Here is a 21,963-nt window from a genome sequence, read left to right on the forward strand (position 1 = left end):
CCTGCCTGTCTGGGAGATCAGTCTGTTCGTTCTCTCTGAGACCTGTGCAGTGAGCCATGGGGGCCCTCAGGGCTCTGTACTCGGCCCGTCGCTATTTCTCTATATCTGCTGCCTCGTGTTCTTCTTCTACGTTCTTTTAATATAACCTTTCGTTGTTACGCTGACGACCTGCAGCTTTATGTTCCTCTAACCACTGGAAACTGTGCTGACTGTCTAAATTAGAAGCTTGTCTATCTGCAATTATGAGCTGGATATCTGATCATTTCCTGCTTATTAATACTGATAAGACAGATTTGATGGTCATTGGGCCAAAAAAATTTCAGTACCCAAAATTTCCCCGTGAAAATTGATGACTGTGTCATAAACTGCAGGAACAAGGTAATGAACTTGGGCGTGTGGTTTGACACGGTGCTCTCCTTTGAGTGTCATGTGAAAGAGACAACAAGGACCGCCTGTTATCACCTAAGGAAGCTAAAGTCAGACAGGTTTTATCACGTGACACCGCACAGGTTCTTATCCATGCATTTGTGTTGCATTGATTATTGTAACGCTCTTCTTTCTGGGTTACCAAGAAAAGTTTTAGAGGTTTACAGATGGTACAAAATGCAGCTGCTCACATTTTAACCAAAACTGGGAAATTTGAGCCCATTGCACCAGTACTGAAATCTCTTCACTGGGTCCTTGTCAGGATGGAGCTGATTTTAAGGTCCTGTTGCTCACCTACAAGGCTTTAAATGTTTTGGCGCCTTCATATCTCTCTGAGCTTTTGCACCTCTATGTTCCTTCCCGTGCTCTGATCTCAGGATACCGACCTTCTAAGAGTTCCTAAAGCCAGAAAAAAGATTATTGGGGAGCGAGCTTTTTCTTTTTGTGCCATATTTTTATGGAACAACGTCTGCTGTAAATGTCCAATCAGAACACAGAGGAGACACTGTATGTATGACATCACACAAAGAGGTGATTCTTACAAAAATAAGGAAAAGTTTAAACCATGCAGGAGAAAATGTGAGAATAACAAAGTAAATCTTTCAGCTGTAAAACATCATTAATGCACCAACAATGTTGGGAGTTTATTACTCGTTACTTTATTTGATTTCTGATGCTTTTTACACAAATTATCACTAAATAAGGAATAAAATGTCTTCATGTCTGAACGTTCCTGCAGTTGGTTTGTGGTTGATGTGGATTTGCTGCTCATGTGAATCCTCCCACAGTGTTTCATTAGCAGCTGTAACCACAGTGACTCTGATAAAACATCCTCTTGCTCCTCTCCAGAGTATAAACTGCGGAGCTTGAAGGTCAGAATGATGTTTGTACCAGTGAACATCAGGGGTGCCACTTATCTGATAGTCACATGTGAGTGTGACAGATTCTCCTTCTGTTTTAGTGACTTCAGGTTGTTGAGGAGTGATTGAGTCTCCAGCTGTTAGTCCTGGAAAAAGAAAGAAGAAAAGTAGTGAAATGCAGTCTGTATATCTGCTTAATGCAGCAGCTTCAACTAAACTTTAATCCCTGTTCTTAAACTCACCTATAATGTGAGATAGAAGCAAAAAGAGGTGCAGCAACATGTCTTTGGAGTTATTAAAGCCAGACAGACAGCACATGAACAATGTTCTCCCACTGCAGCACAATGACCAGCAAATAATGTCATTGGATGAGCTCAACTTCAGTGGGCGGGGCCAGTTTAGTAGCTCAACCAATAAAATAGTTTTGTGCTTCCACAGCAGCTCTGTCTCGGGCTGTATCCCAATTCAGGGTCTGCAGCCTTAAAGGCCGCATTTCAAGGCCGATTACGTCACAGCGGCGCGCCGAAGGCTGTCCCAATTCAAAGGCTGCTCGAAATGCGGCTCTGAAGTGCGTCCTTCATTTCCCTGAATTTTAAGGCTGTGGCGGTGTAGACTTCGTGGCCCAACATATCCCAGAATGCATAGCGCGGCGGTGGGTGTGGATAATTTTGCCGAAAAAAAACGGCGGATGAGGGGCGGCCGAAGAGTAAACTTTAAGTAAGTACTGAATATTATGTCACTTATTTATGTGCAAATGTTTAATAACGAAGAACATTAAACGTTACTGTTGGCCACACGTCGGCAAAGTTATGTGACATTAGTGACGTTTGTACTAACTTGGTTTTAAAGCCTTTACTTTAAAATACACGCCGTTCAATAGCTGAGCTTAATCTTACAGAGAATGATCAAAGCTCGTGTAGAAACAAACAAACAAATGAACAAAAGATTTTCTCCTTCATTTCTGTCAAACAAAGCTGTATGACACGTTTCCAGCTGTTAGTATCATGGTTGCTAGGCAACCTGGTCAGCGCAACGGAGGCTAGACCGCCCATTTCACAAGCCTCGCACTTCCGGCCTTAGCGGTCTTTGAGTACGCGGCCTTTGTGGACCGTTAAGGCTGCAGACCCTGAATCAGGATACAGCCTCTGTCTCTGATCTTTACTGCTTCATTTCTCTGTTGTCTTTGTCATCAGTCCAATGACACAAGAATCAGAGGTTTAACAGTGTGTGGCTCCCTCTAGTGGATGTTGTGGAGTATTCTGTTGTCTTTGCTCCAAAGGTTTTTGTACAGAGTTTTGCTGTTTCCTGTCACTGTGGGCTGCAGAGCACAGTAGTACACAGCAGAGTCAGACAGCTGAAGCTTCTGGATCTTCAGAGGAGCTGATCTGATGCTGGAATCCAGTGTGGAGGAAAATCTCTCCTTGAACTCGTCTGCTGTGTTTCCATCATCCCTGCTAACACGACTCAGGATGAATTTGGGGCTGTTGTTTCCATCCTGTTTGTACCAGAAGAGATAATTACTTGTTCCACTGCTCTCATACTGACAGCCAAGTGTTACTGTGCCTCCTTCAGCAGCAGTCTCTTCTCCTTTTGCTTGCAGCACGTTGTCTTTTTGTGCTCTGCATTCTGTAAAACACCAACAAACAGTATCAGTGTGCTGTTAAAGAATCACGTCAATGTTGATATCAAAGAAACAGAGTTGTGTTCATACCGAGGCACATAGCAGCCAGCAGCACTGAGATGAACAGAGGCGTCATATCTGCAGTGTAGAGTAACTGTGAGCTACAGCAAGTATAAAGAAGCTGTGATCTCTCTGTTTAGTCTTCATCAACACTAAGTTGGTGGATTAGAAGGAGGAGCCTGATCACAGTGACAGGACTCATTCACAGCCCTGTGTTATTCCCCCTGCTGACAGCTTTACACTCAGCACGTCTTTCTGCTGCTTTCAGTGGATATTTGCTCCTATTGCAGGAAGCAGGTTTAACAGAATTAATGTTCCAACTCAACAGCAGGTGATGATAAACAACTCAGCACCACTCTTTAGCCTTGTTAGTGTTTAACACAGGAAACATGGTGAAACAAAGAAATGGAAACATGAGCTTGACAATGCAGCGTGTAGACATGAAACACATGACAGGAACACAAGGAGAAGTAACTGGAAACAGATAAGTGGGGCGAAGGCACGGACATAACTCACACGTTAAAGACAACACAGAAGACAGGAAACAACTCATAAACACAGAGACCCACAAGAAACATAAACCAGACTCAGACTCAACTAAGACAAACTAATAGTAAAACTAGAACTTAACATTATCTCATAAGTAATCAAAAATACAAAATAACTGAAGTATAACCAAACTGACAACATCACGCAAACTAAACATTAACATAAGAAATCAAAAATATCACATAAACTAAAAACGCTGGGTCACAGACCCGCCCCCTGACACAACGGGCTGGGAGGTCAGTTTCTTGATCATTAATATGCAGATTGTGATGACCACTGATCAACAACCATTGATCAACAACCACTGATCAATGGCCATGAGTCCCATTCACAGAGAGTTGGGGAATGGCTGCAATCACAGCATTGTAAGATGGTGACAGACGTACCCTTAGGCCCCTCCTCCATTCAGAGATGGTCTTTCCCTCCTTGACTCCGCCCTCAAACCAGCGTCCCTCCCTGTCCAGGATGTTACATCCTCATCATTGAAAGAGTGTCCACTGGCCTGTAGGTGTGAACAGACTGCAGAGTCCTGGCCTGACGAGGTAGCTCTGCTGTGTTGTAGCCAGAGGTTGTTTGGTTTCCCCGATGTATAAATCCTGCCAATCCTCCTTAACAGCGTACACTATGTTACTCTGTTTGTGTCGGGGACCCGATCCTTGGGGTGGATCAGTTTTTGGCGCAGCGTGTTTTGGGGTTTAAAAGCCACAGAGACGCAGTGTTTAGAGAAAATGTGTCTCAGCTGCTCCGATACTCCTGAGACGTACGGGATCACTACAGGTTTTCTCTTGGGCAGCTGTTGTCCTTCTCTCCTGGATCGGCTGCAGCTTTCTTTTGGAGCCTTCCAGCTTTGACAAAAGTCCAGCTGGGGTAACCACATTTACTCAGGGCCTTCTTGATGTGCTGTTTATAAGATTGGGGAAACCTGCAGTCAGCTGAGACTGAAAAAGTCACCTGGATGAGTGACGAAATGTTTCCCACTGAAAACTCTTCCTCCAGATAAATTCAGAGGCAAAGCTGATGATCTGCTGGTCCCGGGTCATTTCTCCCAGTGTTTTGAGTTTTCTTGTGTTTTTTCATTATTATAATTTATGTCCTAACAAATCCACTTGGTTAGTCTGGAGTTTATACTATAGTGCCTGGGTTGTTGTTCAGGTTTTGATTATTAGATTCCCTCTGTGTGTCTGTGTGCTTGTATGAGTCCTTGTGTCTCGTTTCCCTCTTTGTGTTCCATCCTGTTTCCCCGTCATGGCGTCATGTCCCAATCCAGCGACCGCACGCTTCCTAGTCCGCGCAGTTTGCGTACTACGTACGGCGCCTACTAGGAAGTACGGAAAGTATTGAGAATGACAGAGAGAAACACAGGGAGGAAGTTTTTGAGTTCTAGAGATGAAGTATAACTAGTCTGCTTCTAACTCCGGTTTACTTGACTGCGGTCAAGACATAAAGGAGGTTCTTTTCAGGAAAAGCCTCAGAGCTCTCAAGTTGAACCGCTCACTCCGCCATCCTCCCAGAATCACCCCCAAATTTGAAGTGTGGTCCGGTGGACACTTCATGGTCCCATATATCCCACAATTCATAGCGCGGAGGCAGGTGTGGATAGTTTTGCCGAATAATACGGCTGAAGTGGGGCGGCCGAAGAGTAAACTTTTAAAAGTAAGTACTGAATATGATGTCACTTATTTATGTGCGAATGTTTAATAATGAAGAACATTAAAACATTACTGTTGACCACATGTCGGCAAAGTTGTGTGACATTACTGATGTTTGTAATAACTTGGTTTTAAAGCCTTTACTTTATACGCTGTTCGATAGTCGACCTTAATCTGACAGAGAATGTGATGATTTCATGGATAATTAAAGTCAGTCATATATCCACAAACACAACAAGCTGAAAGTCAGTGATGCTGCTCGGTTTGCAGTCCTGAATATCACGGCACAAGCAGGATTCACTGCACTGTTAATGTTAGCTGTGTTATATTGCTGCCTCTGTTCGGTGGTGTCGAGCCAAACGGACTTTAACGTGTGTTTGAACGAGCTGACGGTTCACTCGTTAAGCTGAAAGAAAGATGCTTTAATCACAGCAGTCACACATGTGTCCACTGGACCATCTGGAACTCTTCTTGTTTACACTCGTAATAACACAAACACTAAATCCTCCTTCTCTGTGCTGTTGTGTAGCAGTGTGTACACCTGAGACTGTCACCTGTCTGTCTGTCCTGCACTCTCTCTCTGTTTCTTTCTCTCTGATTGTGGAATAAAAGTATGAACATGTGTTTATAAGTTACACTTGTGTTTGAATCCTGCAGCTTATCACACATTTGATTTCCATGTGTGACGACTGCAAGTGTCCAGAGTGAGGACAGACTGAGGGACCCACTGCTGCACATCATCTGTGAGGCTTTGCAGCCCTGATGATCCACCAGGACAAACTCAGCAGTGTGTGAGGAAGAGGAGGAGGAAGAGCCAGCAGCAGCTGACAGATGGAGAGAATAGACAGACTGTTCCCTGTTTGTGAAGGACTGCTAGGAAAGTTTAACATAACTGTCTGTCCTGAATCAGTCTTATTAGGTAATGTTCAAATAATGTGATCATCCAGTGTTTTCAGTGTGGGAGAAAGTACTCAGGGCCTTCGAGTTACACACTATGAAAGGCAGCAACAAGTTTAATGTTCAGAAACCTAAAGTCTGTATCAGCAGCAGAATGGAGCTAAAAATAAATGTTGGTTTCAGTTCTATGAAGCTTTGAGTATTTTGGATCAGTAGCTGCTGTGTTTGTTGCATCATATTGCTGTAATTGTTTATATGCTTTATATATTCTGAGGTAAGTTGATCTATAGTGTTACATCATATTCTATAAGGATGTTATGTGTTTGTAGACTTTCTGCCCAGTTTGACCCATTTAGCAGAAGTCAGCCTGTTTAAGGCTCTGATATCTATTCTGTATGACTTAAAGCAGTTATGACATGGTCTGATTTTCTCACCCAATAAAGGAATATTTCATATATCAGTCGACTCTTCATTTTATCAGACACAGTTATCACAGCTCGTACATTTGCTTTTTACACATATATGTAAGCATTGAGCCAAATGTAATAATGCCAACATATTAAAAGAACAATATTTGTCTCTTATGTATAATACATATGTTTATACACTTTTGAGTGAAGATTTAAGGTGATAGGAAATATAAATAACTGCAACTTGAATCTTTCAAGTTCAGGTCACTGCTGTAATATACACACACACACACACACACACACACACACACACACATATATATATATTTATATATATATATATATATATATATATATATATATATATATATATATATATATATATATATATTTCCAGTCCCGTGGTCTCAGCCTCAGATACTCAGCTAATCAAAGTGATGTCATGACAAAAATGAATGACCAACAAAACATTTTTCTCCTTCATTTATGTCAAACAAAGCTGTATGAAACGTTTCTCGCGGTTAGTATCATGGTTGCTAGGCAACCTGAACAGCGCGACGCAGGCTAGACCGTCCCATTTCACAAGCCTCTCACTTCCGCACTTCTCGTACTTATAGTACGCACCGTACGTAGTACGCGTAGTGTGCGTACTTCAAGCGTGCGGTCTCTGAATTGGGACACAGCCCATGTTCGCCGTGTCGTGTTGTGTTTCTCCTGTGGCGTCATGTTAATAATTCACGTCAGCTGTTCCTCGTGTGTTCTCACGTCCTCGTTGTCCTTCTGTGTATTTGTGTCAGCGTCTCCGTCCTCCGTGTGTCCTGCAATCTGCCTGGTTTGTTTTGTAGTCCCGCATTAGTTAATGTTGTAATCCTTGTGTTCAGCAATAAAGCTGCTTTTGAGTTTACTTTTTGCCTGCCCGACGCGTCTGTGTTTGGGTCCAATCCTGCCTGCTTCACACACAGTTTAGTACATTTCCCTCCGTTGATAAGGCAGTCTGATATGGAGAGAACGTGTCCATAAGTGTGATTATCTTTTAAGCGAGGTTTGGACGCTCCAAATCTGGAACCAACCACCAGTCCGGGCCACGGCCTGAGTAACCCTCATCACTGGGATCACTCTCACACAAACTCAGACCACATAATGTACTAATATAATATATTCTCCTAGGCATTCCCATGATGCACTGAGTGTTTCTTCTTCGCTTTTTCGTCCTGTCTTCCTCCTCTCACATCAAACCCACTGTCACCAAAGTGCTTTCTCACAGTGGGTCATCTGATTGTTGAGTTTTCTCTGTATTATTGTCTTGACTTTACAATATAAAGTGCCTAAAAGCAACTGTTGTTGTGATTTGATGCTATAAATCAGATTAAGTTGACTGAACAGTTTGTGGTTGGCACAGATCACCACTCGGGTTCAGATTTGGCAGACTGTTTATAAGGCGACATTCAAAAGTTTATACTAAGTCTACATATAAGAAAAGCATTTCATGAGCTCAAATTACAAACATTTCTTCATCAATAACTTAATGAGAAAAACTCTGAGAAACTGGAAGTCGACACTGAATGTTGGAGACCTTCAGGGCCTCAAACAGATCAAACAAGTTTTATAGATTTCATGGTTGATCTTAAGTTTGATTAATAATAGTGGTAACAGATGAACTCCATCAAAACCATGTTTGTGTCAGGTTTGCTCAACTGTTAACATATTTTTCATTTATGTTATTACATAATAATGTTTTTTACTTTCTGTTTTGTTTCGGAATTGTTTCATGACTCTGTTCGTGTGTATTTCTGTATTTTGCTTATGAAGAACCCGTCCGATCTCAAATCTGCACGAGCAAGGAGCTGCAGAGGCGGAACAAAGCTCAGTGCGCTCTTCTGCCGGAACTTGACTGTGTGACACCAGGCGGAAGTATACAAAGAAGAGGCGGAAGCCCCGTTTTGTGAGCTGTGCAGTGTGTTGTTGTGTGTGAGCTGAGTGTGTGAGCTGCGGCAGTAACAATGCCTTCAGTTCAGCATCTGAGAGAGTTTATCAACGAGCGACTAACTGCTGCTGCTGAACAAATATTCTTGGAGTTTGAAAAAACGATCGTCCAGTACGAGGAAGAGATCGACCGTCAGCGCAGACTGCTGGATATCACCTGGAAACCCCAAATCAAGCTGCACACAGCAGGTGAGTCTGTGTCTTCATCTAAAACCTGCCTTTAAATCACGGAGTCCCTGTTTGACACAGTTATAACCTCCGCTGTGAGCAGCATGCAGCCGCTGTCCCAGCAGCTAACTGCTGTTTGACGGCGTGTCGGGTAGAGCAGCGGTCCCCAACCTTTTTTGCGCCACGGACCGGTTTATGCCCGACAATATTTTCACGGACCGGCCTTTAATGTGTCGCGGATAAATACAACAAAATAAAACTAGTACCGGTACCGAAAAAAGAAGATTTATTCATAACACACGTGAAAAGACCCAGGAAAACCGAGTAAACGATAAAAACGATAACAAAATAACGCTGAAAACCGATAAAAACCCTGAAAACCATACATTTCACACCTGAGCCTCAACTCTCGCGGCCCGGTACCAAACGACTCACGGACCGGTACCGGTCCGAGGCCCGGGGGTTGGGGACCGCTGGGGTAGAGGACACAGGAACCAGTCCAGTTAGCATTTACTGCAGAGCCTCGTTACTGATTAAAAGGAGCCATATTTATGTTTCTGTCCTCCAGACGTCCCACAGGAACATGTCTGTAAGGAGGAGGAGGAGGAGGAGGTTCTCCCTGAGCAGCAACTCTGGAACCAGGAGAGGAGCTCCAGTGTGGACCAGGAGGAACCAGAACCTCCACAGATTAAAGAGGAACAGGAGGAACTGTGCAGCAGTCAGGAGGGAGAGCAGCTGGGACTGAAGGAGGAGACGGATACCTTTATGGTGACTGCTGCTGAGGAAGGAGAGCACAGTGAACCAGGAGGAGATGAGGAGCAGCTCCTCTGTCACAGCTTTGCTGGAGCTGAGAGCGGAGATCAGGAAGGAGGCAGGAGTGCAGACTCGGGACCAACTAGAATTATATATCGAATTCACTGTAACAATCCTGCACACGCTCGCATGTTAGCGCGTCAGAAGAACTCTGACGCAGGTAAAAAGACTTTAAAGTGTGATGTTTGTGGAAGAGCCTTCAAGAAAAAATGCCAAGTCAAAGAGCATCACAAAATCCACACAGGAGAGAAACCGCATTCCTGTAAAATATGTCAGAGAAGTTTTACTCAAAAGAGCACCATGCTGCGCCACATGATTATCCACACTAAGGAGAAGTCGTACTCCTGCCTGACGTGTGGAAAGACCTTCAGTCAGAGCGGGAATCTGTACGTCCACATGAGGATCCACACAGGCGAGAAGCCGTATTCCTGTAAAACATGCGGGAAAACGTTCGCACGGAGCAATCACATGTTACGCCACATGAAGACTCACACGGGGGAGAAGTCGTAGTCCGGAACTTTCCAAGCTGGAAAACCATCAAGAATGCATTCAGGTTCAAACACAGTTTTTAGACTCCAGCAGCAGTTCGTTGGAGTCGCTCGGTGTGAGGTTGGTCACATGATCAGTTTGACTTGGGGGAGGCGTGCTCTTGTATTAATTTACTTTTCTTCTTCTAGAAAATATCACGTCGAGCCTTGGAACACTATGTTAGTATGAATGAGAGGTGGCGAGTTGTGATATGAAATGATGAAGAGATGGAAGTGAAGCTGTTCTTCTGAGAGGCGACTGTGTGCAGCTGAGCTGTGCTGAAGTTTCACTGATGTTCGACATGCAGCCGTTTAAACGTTAATCTGAGGAGCTTTGAAAGGAAATCTTGGGACGTCTTTAAGTTGCCTTGAAGACGTTTAATCCGAGAAGCTTCTTCAGTTCTAAGAGCAACTGGTGGAGAGTCACGGATTTAAGCCCTACAGGACAAGACTCATCTGTACACCTGCATCTAAAGGTCAAAGGTCACTCTCTGAGGATGCCAACGTTCACATTTTGGACAGAGAGGACAGATGGTTTGAAAGAGGAGTGAAAGAAGCCATTTACGTCCACTGTGAGCGACCATCTTTGAACAGAGGGCGGGGCTTACCACACCAACTGTCTGCCATCTATAATCCAGTTTTGAGTTCCCTCCCCAGACGCCTTAACACCCACTCACATCCTGGGCCATCTGACCTCAGGAAATCGCATGATAGGGTGGGGCCAGGTTTCACAATGAGCTCACCCGAAACCCTGGCTGATTGTGACCTACACCCGCTTTCATGCCATGGCCCATGTGATTAGGTGGAGGATCATCAGGGGATCATTGTCCCTCTTGGGGGGAAACTCCCACAGGGCTTCTCGGATGAAACGTCTTCAAGCAACCTAAAGAAGTCCCGGCGCTTTTCTTAGACTAGGATGACCTGGATGACCGAGAACCTTCACAGACATGTTTAAACACTCGTGGCTTTAATTCATGTTACTGGGTTTGGTTGGTGACCTGAAGGGTTCATGCAGGGCTGTTCTAACATTTCCTCAACTGCAGAAACTCGAGCTGAGCTAAAATTTTAGTTGACTGAAGTAAAAATGAAAACTTGTTTAGAGGAAATAGACCGCACAGTCAAAGCTAAATAACGTGTCACTGAATACATAACTGCAGTTTTATTGGAGCGATGAGAGGTGGCTGAGCTGCTCCCGCCTCCTCGCGCGGCGGCGCGCTCCACGTTGCCCAGGTGATCTCCAAGGAAACCAACTTTCATGAGAAAATGAAACAGGCTGAGGTGACCTTCTATATTTCAGTGATATTTGAATAAGGAGAGGGCGCACCCCCCTGACTGTGACTGAGCACGGTCAGCAGGGACTGAAGCGCCGCCTCGTGGCTCTCCACCATCGCCACGACGATCGGGGACCTGCAGGCCCCCCCACCTGCAGGCTCAGACAGATTATAGATGATAACCTCGCAGCTGTTTCATACTCGGGTTTTAAACACTCTGTTTTCTACAAAAGCTGTTTTGTAGGATTTCTTTGAGACTCTGGAAGAAAACATGTTTGATGACGTCTCTGCTTCAGTAGAATCAGAGGCAACGGTGTAAATACGACAAAGATGCAGCTCTGATCTTCCGCCTGCATCACACTCGAGGTTTTCTTCTTTACCTCCATCACTCTGTTTGCACCTGAACATTTAGTGGAAGATGTTTGGTTTGTGTCCTCAGTGATTTTTGGATTGAACTCAGATGTTGAAGTTTGTGTTTCCAGTATGCTTTGTTTTGTGTTCACATCTTTTTAAACGTTTCAGTCTTCAGAGCTGACACTAACAAACCGTACGAGCTGTTTGACGTGTCGATGTGAAAGGATCTTTATAAATAAAGTTTCCGTTGTGCTTCCACAGCAGCTCTGTCTCTGTCTCTGATCTTTACTGCTTCATTTCTCTGTTGTCTTTGTCATCAGTCCAATGACACAAGAATCAGAGGTTTAACAGTGTGTGGCTCCCTCTAGTGGATGTTGTGGAGTATTCTGTTGTCTTTGCTCCAAAGGTTTTTGTACAGAGTTTTGCTGTTTCCTGTCACTGTGGGCTGCAGAGCACAGTAGTACACAGCAGAGTCAGACAGCTGAAGCTTCTGGATCTTCAGAGAAACTGATGTCTGGTTGAGTTCAGCATCAAATCTGTGTTTTGGGAACTCTTGAGCGTTTTCAGTTCCAGAAGAATCTCGCCGTAAAACATATTTCAGATAGTCGTTCACGTCCTGTTTGTACCAGAACAAATATGGAAATGTAGAAGCTGTTTCATATTTGCAGTGAAGTGTAACTGTGTCTCCTTCAGCAGCAATGACATCTCCTTGTTCCTGGATCACTTTGTCTTCTCCTTTACACTCTGAGGAAGAACAGAACATGCAGAGGAAGAGATGGATCAATAAACATGATTGAAGTTATTGAAAAGTTCCACAGTGTAAAATGATTAAATCTCCTCTTTCTGTCCTTGTTGTGAGTCGTGTGCAGAGGAAACATGTTGATGTTTGTATCTCACCAAAGAAAAGAGCAGCAAGAATAATCCACAGCCAATGTTCCATCTGTACAACAAGGTTTAAATCAACAGGAGAAACTAGCTGATGTTCAACATTCAGTCTGAGAATTGTTCTCTTCACAGCAGCACTTATTATTGACACAATGGTCGAACACAGTGAGAAGGAGAGCACCGCCTACTGGATGATGTCGCCCTCTGTCTCCTCTTTGAGTCTCACTTCTCTCACTTCCTCTTCCTCCTGGTTCACAGACTGTTAGCAGCATTTGAATCACTGTGAGGAGGGAGGATGGAGCACTTACTGTACACCTCTGTCCTCTGCTGCTGTGGACGGTTGACCCGAGGTATTTAAACTCATCTACCTTCACTTCCTCTGCTCCTTGCAGATTCACCGTCTCTGTCCTCATACATGTTGTCCTCTTCCTGACTCCCTCATGCAGGACCACAGCTCCTCTCTCAGCAGCCAATCATCTGCTTTCTCTGATCCACCTTCTCTGAACTTCTCCGTCTCCTCCCTTAACCTACAGCAGCTCTTTCCCACATCTTCATGGTGGTTTAACCCTCTGTAGTTACTTCCACTCTTCATCCTCAGCTGCCCTCGCTTCCTCCTTCCCAATCCTCTGCACTTCCTGATTCGTTGACTGTCCTCCATCCATCAATCCTCCTCTCTTTTATTTTCTACATTCATGAGCTCCTTAAATGCTCCTTCACCTTCTCAGCAGCCTCTCTTCATTCATGAGTACATTTCCACCTGTGCCCTTAAAGCTGCAGCACATCCTTTCCTGTGTTTGCTGTACACCTGTCCTGCCGTTACTCCTGCCTGCTCCTCGTTCTTCCTCATTCTCCTCTTTCCACAGACACACCAAAGACCTTCCACTCTTTTCTGCTCCAATCTCCACTCTGTCCCTCGTCCCACTTACTTCACACTTCCTGTTTTTCTTGTCTTGTCTCCAACCTGTGAGGCGTGCACACTGATAACATTAATCATCTCACAGCCCCCCCACCCCCTTTGGCCAGCAGTAGCACAGTTTCCATGGAGACCGTTGTTGTTATCCTGGGTCAAACGTCTTCCTGATGCAACCCTCCCGGTGTATTCAGGCTTGTGCGCACGAGCTCATTCGTTGTGCCGATCGTCTGCAGAGTTCTTAATATTATCATTAAATAACCGTAGCTGCGGGCTTGTTTGAGTAATCTGTAAATGAAGCTGCTGTAACCTCAACAAATCACAGTTTAGGCCTCACGGTGCAGCGGGGGATCCTGCAGACTCGACCACCTGCGGCTAAAATGTGTTTTTCGTGCAGTATGAAGGGAGGCGTGCTTGTAGTGAAGCTGGAGTTGTACTGGGAGACTTGATGTGTTTGGACCTGCTGGAGCCAAACACGGAGCAGATGAAGAGCTGCTGCTGCAGCGTGTTCAGCACCAGCCGTTTGTGCTTCTCCTTCCTGACAAGCTTTTTGTGCAGCGACTGTGGCTTTGCTGTCACTGTGGGCCTCGCAGCACGGCAGCTGTTCCTCCCTCAGCTCAGTGAACAGCGCCCGGCTCTTCGTTCTTCACAGCTGTCCTCGGTCAGTCAGCTCAATCTGACTCCTTCTGCACCACCGCCCCCTCCACCCTCACACATTCACACACAAACCTTACAGTTTATTCTGGGCGTTATCAGCAGCAGTGTGTGCAGGTCAGGGGATGGTGCTGTGTTCAGGGTTTTACAGCAGAACGCTGCAGCAGCTCCTCCTCACGCTCTCCTCTCATGCTTCACATCCATCATCTTTGCACTACAGTCTTTGGCTTTGTCACCACCCGCTGGACTGAAGCAGCTGGAAAAACAGCCCTCGACTGTATTTTCAATTTTGAAAATGTGTTTCCTCCCTAATAAAAATGTAGACGAAGCAGATACAGCAGTGAGGGAAGCTGTCACCTGGTGCCTGTTTGGGTGTTTTTGTTCTAGTGACATAAATAAGTGGCTGTTGGGCACCTGTGCGTGGCCCTCTGCTGCCCTCTGCTGGACAGCACTGAACGCTGACACGTGCACTCTGCCACAGTCACGTGCTTCGTCACTTCCTCAATTCTCACACATTTGTTTTAGTGTGTTTACGGGAAAAAGCGAAGTCCAAAGAAAATATTAATGCAGGGATTTAAAAAACCAGGTTGAGGAGAAAACCTCTGCAATCCGCATTCATGTGCGCGTCATGTCACCCAGAATCACGCGGTAAAAGCTCGCAATGACTCATTTTCTCTGGAAATACAGAACGATCGTGGCTGTCTGACGGTTTGTGGGTTCAATGAAGACAAAGCAGCAACAAAGCGTCACCTGCAGATCTGTAACTGGCTCCACATTTACCTGCTACCTGAAGTTTGACGTCAAACAGTGATTGATGTTTGCTTTAATAAAACGTGTTTGTCTGTGAGTGAACTCTGAGAGGTTCCCCGCTGAGCTCCTCAGAATCAGCTGATTTATTTTGTACAGAAACTTGAAAACATTTCACGAAGCTAAATGTAATCGTCAGAGTCACAGGAGCTCCGATCACTTCATTTTCATCCCGCACGGGTCCAGGAGATCTTCCAGGCAAACATGTTTACTCTGGCAGAAACTGCCACCAAATTAATGTCACCGGGCAGAATATGCTTTCTCCAGTGAGCATCTCACTCGGAGCCAGCTCCGTGCACCTCCAGTGTTCACAACAGGAAGCTAAACTGTGCTTTACTACGTCCACCGGAAACGATGCGGCCACAGTTTCTCCAACACGTGATAGAAATGTGCAGGTGAGATGGTGCAACAGGTGAAAACAGGAAATGAGCTCATGGAAGTGTTTTAAATTCACTTTTTTAAACCTATAACTCAGATAAATGTGACGTTTTTGTCTCCAGCTGATCCTGCGTCAATTTCCGGTTCCTTCAGGGCGCGGCGCCATTAGCTGTAGGAACAAAGCAGCTCATTGGTCGGCGCGATCAGGTGGTCTCGGCTCAGCCAATCGCAGGCTTTGATGTTGCGCCGTGGACGGCCGGGTGGCGTTCAGCAGGAAGCGTTGCTGCTTCGGTTCACGGTGTTTTCATCGAGTCGTTAACGGCGCCGGAGACTGAAAATCCGCGCGCACGCGAACCCTGAAGAGGTGCGGAATCGTCACCACCGCGCGAGGCTGCCGGAGGAGAGGCCGACCGGACAGCCCACGGGACCAGCTAGCCGCTAGCCGGCGCTCGGTGTCCGTCAGAGAGGTGAGTGCTCCCGGGGCTCGGGCAGCCGAACACAGCGCCTGAGACCCGCGCTGAGCCGCGACCACAGGCCGGCTCCAAAGTTAGCGCGAGAATCAGCTGATTTAGCTTCTTCCGGCTTCTGTAGAAAGAAACACAATCAAAGACGCAATAACGGAGAAACGGAAGACACGGGGGAGGTTTCCGGTCGGTTCGGCAGCACATTAACAACTGACATGAAATACACGGAGGTAGGACAGGTGGGTCCATCCAGGCTTCAGTCTGACAGCTGTCAGGTTCAAATATATCAAAGCGTTTATAGAGCAGGAAGCATTTCTCTTCATCATCATCATCGAGGCTCCTCTAAGGAAGATGTTCCTGTGTCTGTGTTCATGAAGCTTTAGATCCAACATGAGAGTTTATCAGCTGGAGGCCGGACACCAGCAGGAAACAGCCCTCCGGCCTCTACAGCCTCAGATGTGCTCTCATTAATATCTCTGCTGAACGCTTTGACGGGTTATTACAGACACCTGCATCCAGCTGCATCTCCTACGAGTCCTCCCACAGATGAGCTTCATCTCCAGCATCCTCTCCACCCACTGCTGCAGAACCAGGACAGCCATCACCTGCTGCAGAGGAGGATGAGAGGAAACGAGAGACGGGAGGGGCCGGGTCGTTTCCAAACAAGAGCGAGGGTCTAAGGCTTACCTCCTGCTGCTGTGACTGTGCTGAGTCCAACACCCCAGCAGCACCAAGCTTACCTCGCTTAACTACAACTAAACTGAAAACTAGAGCGCGATGTGACAAAGCGTCCAGTTAACGTAGATGTGAAAATGAAGACCAGGTGAACTAAAATAAAAACTTAGAGGAAACATTGCTAGTTTCTCACAGCTCGGCGGACGAGGCCTTGATGGGTACAGCTCTGTGTTCGTAGTGGAACACCTGCACTGACCTTCCTGAATCGGTCCCACGCCCTCTGTAATAATTAAAAATACTTAATCTGACACAGGGTCTAATAAAAACTACGGTCCTCGTTATCTCCTTGCCCTCCCCCCTGTGCTGCCTCTGATCCTGTGGTCACCAGGTCACGCTGTTTACCTTCTGATGCAAAGCTCTTAGAGGCTGTTGTCAGGATGTGAATACAGTGAAATGTGTGTGAAGGAAACACGTTTTCTGTTTCCCGTGATATTCATGGTCTGGGGTTTCTCAGAGGTCAGAGGTCGTGAGAGGAAAATAAATGACGTAGAAATACCTTACTCTGCTCGCCCCTCAGCTGCTTCTTTTATGGGCGAGTGAACGGCAGCAGCCATGACCGCCGAGCCGGACGCGCTGGCCGTGGTCAACCAGCTGAGGGACCTGGCCGCCGACCCCATGAACCGCAGGGCCATCGTCCAGGACCAGGGCTGCCTGCCCGGACTCATCCTGTTCCTGGACCACCCCAACCCTCAGGTGGTCTACTCCGCCCTGCTGGTGAGCTCACAGTCCAGTGGAAACACATAGACTCTCTCCAATAGAGAGAGGGCGGAGCTTACATGAGGATTTCAGACACCCGGATCAGCTCTCGGCTTGATGTAACACCTGTTGTGTGCAAAGATCTGCTCCAGGTGTCTGAACCCAAACATCAGAACGAGTTAGAGGCTGCTGGTCGTCGGCGCTGAAACGCCTCGAACAGCAACAGAATCTGTTATTTTAAATTAGACGATATTTGAATGGAGTTTGGTGTGTGAAGCCGTCTCTCTGATTCAGTTTCTGACTCTTTCCGGGTGTCCTTCCAGGCGATCCGTTACCTGGCAGAATGTCGAGCCAACCGGGAGAAGCTGAGGGCGGAGCTGGGGATGATGCTGAGCCTCCAGAACGTCATGCAGAAGTGAGTCTGATGGAGCTGATCCAGGTTTCTGCAAGCACAGTAACAAAGTCAGACTGTGACTTCCTGTTTGCTGTGAGCTCTAAGAAACAAGTTTAAAGGAGAATAAAGGAAGAAGGAATGTCGTGAGTCGCTGCTGATCGTGGCGCTTTATCTCGTCGATATCAGTGACGTGTACGTAGAGACCAACCTGTTCACCCGCTCGTACTTGCAGCGCTGTGAGCAGAGCGCTGACACTCCTGCTGCTGGGAAAACGAGGTTCCACAGCTCTGCTCTTTCCATCCAGGTCGACCACGCCCGGAGAGACGAAGCTGCTGGCGTCTGAGATCTACGAGCTCCTGCAGGCGTCCGGCAGCGCCGACTCCGAACCGGCCGAGGAGCCCGTCAGCAGCCGCCGTAAAGCCCAGTTCTTCCTGGGCTCAAGCAACAAGAGAGCCAAGACCGTCGTCCTCCACATCGACGGCCTGGACGACTCGGTCAGCACGCCTTTCACTCAGTAATGATTCCCTTGGCGTGGGCGGTGGGAGGAGTCATGAGCGTTTGTTTTGTGACCCTGCAGAGTCGGAGGAGTATGTGTGAGGAGGCGCTGCTGACGATCAAAGGCGTGATCAGCTTCACCTTCCAGATGGCCGTGAAGAGGTGCATCGTCCGCATCCGCTCGGACCTGAAGGCCGAGGTCAGACCAGACCACGCCCCCTCGTGGTTCTCGCTGTATAATCACGTGATCACAGCTTCCTCCTGAACTCTGCTTTTGTTCCTTTGTTGAAGTTTTTATGTCATTTTCTGTGAATCAGCTGCTGAAATGTGAGTTTCCGGAGCTCGTCTGTGAATGACTGACGGTGTTTTTGTGTTCAGGCTCTGGCGTCTGCGATCGCCGCCACCGAGGTGATGAAGGCGCTGCAGGTGGTGAAAGGAGAAGACGGAGACGAGGTCAGTTTGGCTCTCAGCTCGTTCGCACGTCACGCTTGCTCTCGTGCTCGCAGCTTCGTCGTTCGCTCTGTGTGACGTTGCACCTAAAAGCACCAGAAGAGAAGGTGGAGCAGTGCTGTCAGCTGTGAGCTTTGAAGAGCTGAGACACTGTGTGACCAGCAGGGGGCAGCAGAGACAAACGCACACCTGGTAGTTAGAAATGTGCTCGCTCAGCCGTGCTCCACCTGAGCCGGGTTTACTACGCCCAGCTGATAACACCATCAAAGTGGGATCAGTGGGAGTGGGTGCAGCTCATGTTTGTGAGCGTGGCAAGATGACAGGCACGAGTTCACTGACAGGAAGACGCATAAAAACCAAGGGGCGGGGTCATGCTTAAAGAACAGGTGTGCAGCCTATCGCAGCGCGTCTAACGTGTGCGTTCCCGTCCGTGTGTGCAGGTCCTGATCCCGTTCCCGGAGGACGGCTCTGTGGAGGTGGAGCAGAACGTGGACCTGCCGGACTACCTGCCGGAGGAGGAGAGCCCATCTCAGGAGCCCGACAAGGCGGTGAGCCGAGTGGGATCGGGGCAGGACGGAAGCAGCTGGCTCGGAGCCGCCGCCAACTTCCTGTCCCGCTCCTTCTACTGGTGACCGGGCGGAAGGGTCGGCGCTGCCCCGCGGCCCGCCTCCCACCGTCGGACCTTCGTCCTCGTCTCAGAACAAAAACTCACAGCTGCCAAATCAGGATGTTCAGCTGGAGAGACGACGCAAAGTGTGAAATGTTGCCGTGGAAACCGTTTCCTCCTGGGGTCCCACGCTCAGTCTGACCTGCACGTGGCGACGTCCTCTCTGTGAACCAGTCCTTGTGTTACAAACCAAAATGTCTTAACAGACAGGAAGTGAACAAACGCCGAGTCAGAACAAACGAGACTCCTCCTCCTTTATACTGTTTATTATTTATTCGCCCTCGTGCCGTTTGACGTGTTGGAGCGGCGGCGGCGAGCCGTGCCTTTCAGTTTCTCTGATCACAAACTTCCTGCTGCTTCCTTTCGGGCTGCAGACATCAACCAACACGAGCGAGAGAAGATGAGCTGGCTAAACGCCGCGCCGCGCCGATCGGAGCATTTCCTGTAATGTCTGAGTGCGGGCTCCTAACGTGAGCCGCGTGTCGGGGTCAGAGGTGAACGGTCAGACTGTTTCGCTCATATGTGGCAGATGTGTTAACGTGAGGAAGGACATAACCTCGTCTGCTCCCACAGCTCAGTCAGCTGAGACCCCTCAGGTGTTTGTGCCGCATGCTGGGGACACGGAGCAGATCATGGCTGCTTCATCGGCGTGAGGAGCACGCGGCCGCTTTAACCCTCTGCTGCAGAGGCGTTTACTGACCTGCAGCGTCAGAAGCACAGGTTGGAGCCAAATGAAACTGCTGCTCCATCAGTCAGCCCTCGGGGTTTCCACGGGAACCGTCACGTACCTTGGCTAACTTCAGCTATAAAACTCCTGACTCGTGTCCCTGTGGGCAGACAGCTCACAGCTTCACTGAGAGCTCAGAGGATTTCATGTTCCTGCTTTCCACTGTTGTGCAAGTTCCACTGACCAATCACGTTTGACCTGTGGTCCTCATGGAGTGGAAGAACGTGTGGAGAGCAGCAGTCGTCTGAAAAGAATTCAGCTTTTAAATGTGTTCAGCTGATGAACAGGAGGTGACCTGATGATTCCAGACTGCTGGTGTGTTGCTGTTGATTTCTGTTTTAGAGTGTGTGTGTGTGTGTGTGTGTGTGTGTGTGTGTGTGTGTGTGTGTGTGTGTGTGTGTGTGTCCGTGTCCCGTCCCGTCCCCACACACACACCCAACCACCTCCAAATCAGGACAGGAACGTTTGCAGTTATTCAAACAGGCGGTCCGACACGGTGCCTGGGTCCTTGCTCCGGCTGTAATGAGATGCACGAGCCTTTCTGCACTCACGTCCACCGTAACGCCGCCCGCTGCTGTCACGCCGCCCGCTGCCGTCACGCCGCCCGCTGCCATGACGTTTGGTAGAGAGCGTCAGTTTAAAAGCTGCAGGCCGATCAGAGAAACTGAAAGGTCACAGGTTTGATTGCCGACCACTGTCGTGTTTATGGAGACATGTTACCTGCTTTTGTTTCACTTCGGAGACCAAAGGGTTGGAATCACCACCTTGTCTTTTTTTTTATTAAACGTGGTTTAATCTGAGGCTGCTGAGTGTAAACGGCGTGTGTGTGTTACTCTGTGGACGACGCGGGGAACAGAAGCACGATCCAGTGACGCGTGAGAAGACGGCACGACGTGCCGGCTGGGAGAGCTCAGAGTCCGCAGTGTTCCGGTTTTCCCGCAGTTGAAACGCTCGCTCCGAGCATCAGGTCCAAGGAGCTTTAACGAGCTCGTTAAAGAATAAAGAATAAAAGCATTCGATTGGAGTGAAATTTGCAGAACTTTTGACAGTCTGACATCATTTCCTGTTTTCCCTGAGCGCCCGCTCACGCTGCGGTTTCCCCTCAGCGGCCAATCAGAAGCTTCATTGTTGATATTTCAGAGTGAAACAAACTGATTTGATTGGCAGTGGAAGTGACCTTTGACCTCCATATACAGATTTCTGCTGTCGTCTCATTCTGTGTTAATTGTGTACCTGCCAGGTGTGCTCACGACTCCACCCACAGAACGCACGGTCCAATCACATTCAGAGTAGCCTGTTGAATCCAAACGCAGTGTCGGCTGAATTTAAGACAGCAGGGTAAACGCATCGATGATGTCATTGGCGTTTCCATGGAAACGCTGTATAAAACGCCCCATCGTAGAGCCTCCACAGAGCGTCGAGCTCCAACCCTCGGGTTCCTGAGGATGTCCCGCTCTGATGGTAACCACGGGACCGCTGAAGCCGCCTCCTCCCGAGGAGGGCGACGCCCCGCCTCCAGGTTCTTGACTGATGTGTTGTGTGACATCACGGTTCTGCCGCCTCGCTAAACGCTCGTGTTAAAGCCGAGCTCTGAGCGCTACGGCGTTTTACAGCGTTATTACAGGTCATGTGACCGAAGCATCTTTAAAACAACACCCAACGCACATGGGTGAGCTGTTCTCCACCCGTGGGAGCTGTTCTCCACCTGTGCGCGCTGTTCTCCACCCGTGCGCGCTGTTCTCCACCCGTGCGCGCTGTTCTCCACCCGTGGGCGCTGTTCTCCATCCGTGGGCGCTGTTCTCCACCCGTGGGCGCTGTTCTCCACCCGTGCGCGCTGTTCTCCACCCGTGCGCGCTGTTCTCCACCCGTGCGCGCTGTTCTCCACCCGTGCGCGCTCTGCTCTTGTTTCCTCTGCTCAGGTCAAAGTGTGAAGTTTCACATGTATCAGAAATAAAAGCTTTTCTTCGATATTGTGTTGACGTCATGTTTTTGTGTTTTCTTCGCTGACACCAGCTGACGCTCGTGCATTTTCTTCACCGTGTGTTCATCATGATGTGTGTTGCCGTAGAAACGGTGTGTGTGGTGACTGCTGAATAAAAACTGGTGAACCTCG

The 21,963-nt window shown here is 47.8% G+C and overlaps 3 protein-coding genes across 5 annotated transcripts; 2 read left to right on the forward strand and 1 right to left on the reverse strand.

The window, feature by feature from the left end:
• Positions 1-1,701: 1,701 nt before the first annotated feature.
• Positions 1,702-12,808, reverse strand: LOC146368681 (uncharacterized). The gene is made up of 4 exons (XM_084913577.1): positions 12,486-12,808; positions 11,959-12,332; positions 2,998-3,103; positions 1,702-2,912 (listed from the first exon to the last, which is right to left on the reverse strand). Exons 1-4 carry the CDS (start codon positions 12,526-12,528, stop codon positions 2,524-2,526), a joined length of 912 nt encoding a protein of 303 aa, XP_084769703.1. The 5' UTR covers positions 12,529-12,808; the 3' UTR covers positions 1,702-2,523.
• Positions 8,394-11,851, forward strand: LOC146368682 (uncharacterized). Of its 2 annotated transcripts, XM_084912298.1 has the most exons (3): positions 8,394-8,644; positions 9,192-9,989; positions 10,114-11,851. In XM_084912298.1, the coding sequence occupies exons 1-2, from the start codon at positions 8,473-8,475 to the stop codon at positions 9,944-9,946; spliced, it is 927 nt and encodes a 308-aa protein (XP_084768424.1). In that variant the 5' UTR covers positions 8,394-8,472; the 3' UTR covers positions 9,947-9,989; positions 10,114-11,851. The 2 variants fall into 2 exon arrangements, with proteins under 2 accessions (XP_084768424.1, XP_084768423.1); XM_084912297.1 differs by having other exon boundaries at positions 9,192-11,851.
• On the forward strand, positions 12,744-21,963 carry LOC146368683 (armadillo repeat-containing protein 1-like). 2 transcript variants are annotated; one of them, XM_084912303.1, is made up of 8 exons: positions 15,127-15,239; positions 15,345-15,689; positions 16,939-17,135; positions 17,441-17,532; positions 17,816-18,005; positions 18,089-18,205; positions 18,385-18,459; positions 18,897-21,963. In XM_084912303.1, the coding sequence occupies exons 3-8, from the start codon at positions 16,974-16,976 to the stop codon at positions 19,086-19,088; spliced, it is 828 nt and encodes a 275-aa protein (XP_084768429.1). In that variant the 5' UTR covers positions 15,127-15,239; positions 15,345-15,689; positions 16,939-16,973; the 3' UTR covers positions 19,089-21,963. The 2 variants fall into 2 exon arrangements, with proteins under 2 accessions (XP_084768430.1, XP_084768429.1); XM_084912304.1 differs by lacking the exons at positions 15,127-15,239; positions 15,345-15,689 and adding an exon at positions 12,744-12,823.

The sequence above is a fragment of the Perissodus microlepis genome, chromosome 18 (assembly GCF_051167445.1).
Source record: "Perissodus microlepis isolate ML-2025 ecotype Zambia chromosome 18, ASM5116744v1, whole genome shotgun sequence".
In the NCBI taxonomy this organism is placed as follows: Eukaryota; Metazoa; Chordata; class Actinopteri; order Cichliformes; family Cichlidae; genus Perissodus; species Perissodus microlepis.

What these genes read in the sequence shown, in the direction of transcription:
- LOC146368683 (XM_084912304.1), top strand. Translation starts at nt 16,974, where the DNA reads ATGACCGCCGAGCCGGACGCGCTGGCCGTGGTCAACCAGCTGAGGGAC. An exon ending in TGGTCTACTCCGCCCTGCTG is followed by an intron (nt 17,136 to 17,440) that starts GTGAGCTCACAG and finishes GTGTCCTTCCAG; the next exon opens with GCGATCCGTTACCTGGCAGA. An exon ending in AAGGAGAAGACGGAGACGAG is followed by an intron (nt 18,460 to 18,896) that starts GTCAGTTTGGCT and finishes CCGTGTGTGCAG; the next exon opens with GTCCTGATCCCGTTCCCGGA.
- LOC146368682 (XM_084912297.1), top strand. Translation starts at nt 8,473, where the DNA reads ATGCCTTCAGTTCAGCATCTGAGAGAGTTTATCAACGAGCGACTAACT. An exon ending in AATCAAGCTGCACACAGCAG is followed by an intron (nt 8,645 to 9,191) that starts GTGAGTCTGTGT and finishes TCTGTCCTCCAG; the next exon opens with ACGTCCCACAGGAACATGTC.
- LOC146368681 (XM_084913577.1), bottom strand. Translation starts at nt 12,528, where the DNA reads ATGGAACATTGGCTGTGGATTATTCTTGCTGCTCTTTTCTTTG. An exon ending in TCTTGCTGCTCTTTTCTTTG is followed by an intron (nt 12,333 to 12,485) that starts GTGAGATACAAA and finishes GTTCTTCCTCAG; the next exon opens with AGTGTAAAGGAGAAGACAAA. An exon ending in ACAGAATACTCCACAACATC is followed by an intron (nt 3,104 to 11,958) that starts CACTAGAGGGAG and finishes GATGAAGACTAA; the next exon opens with ACAGAGAGATCACAGCTTCT.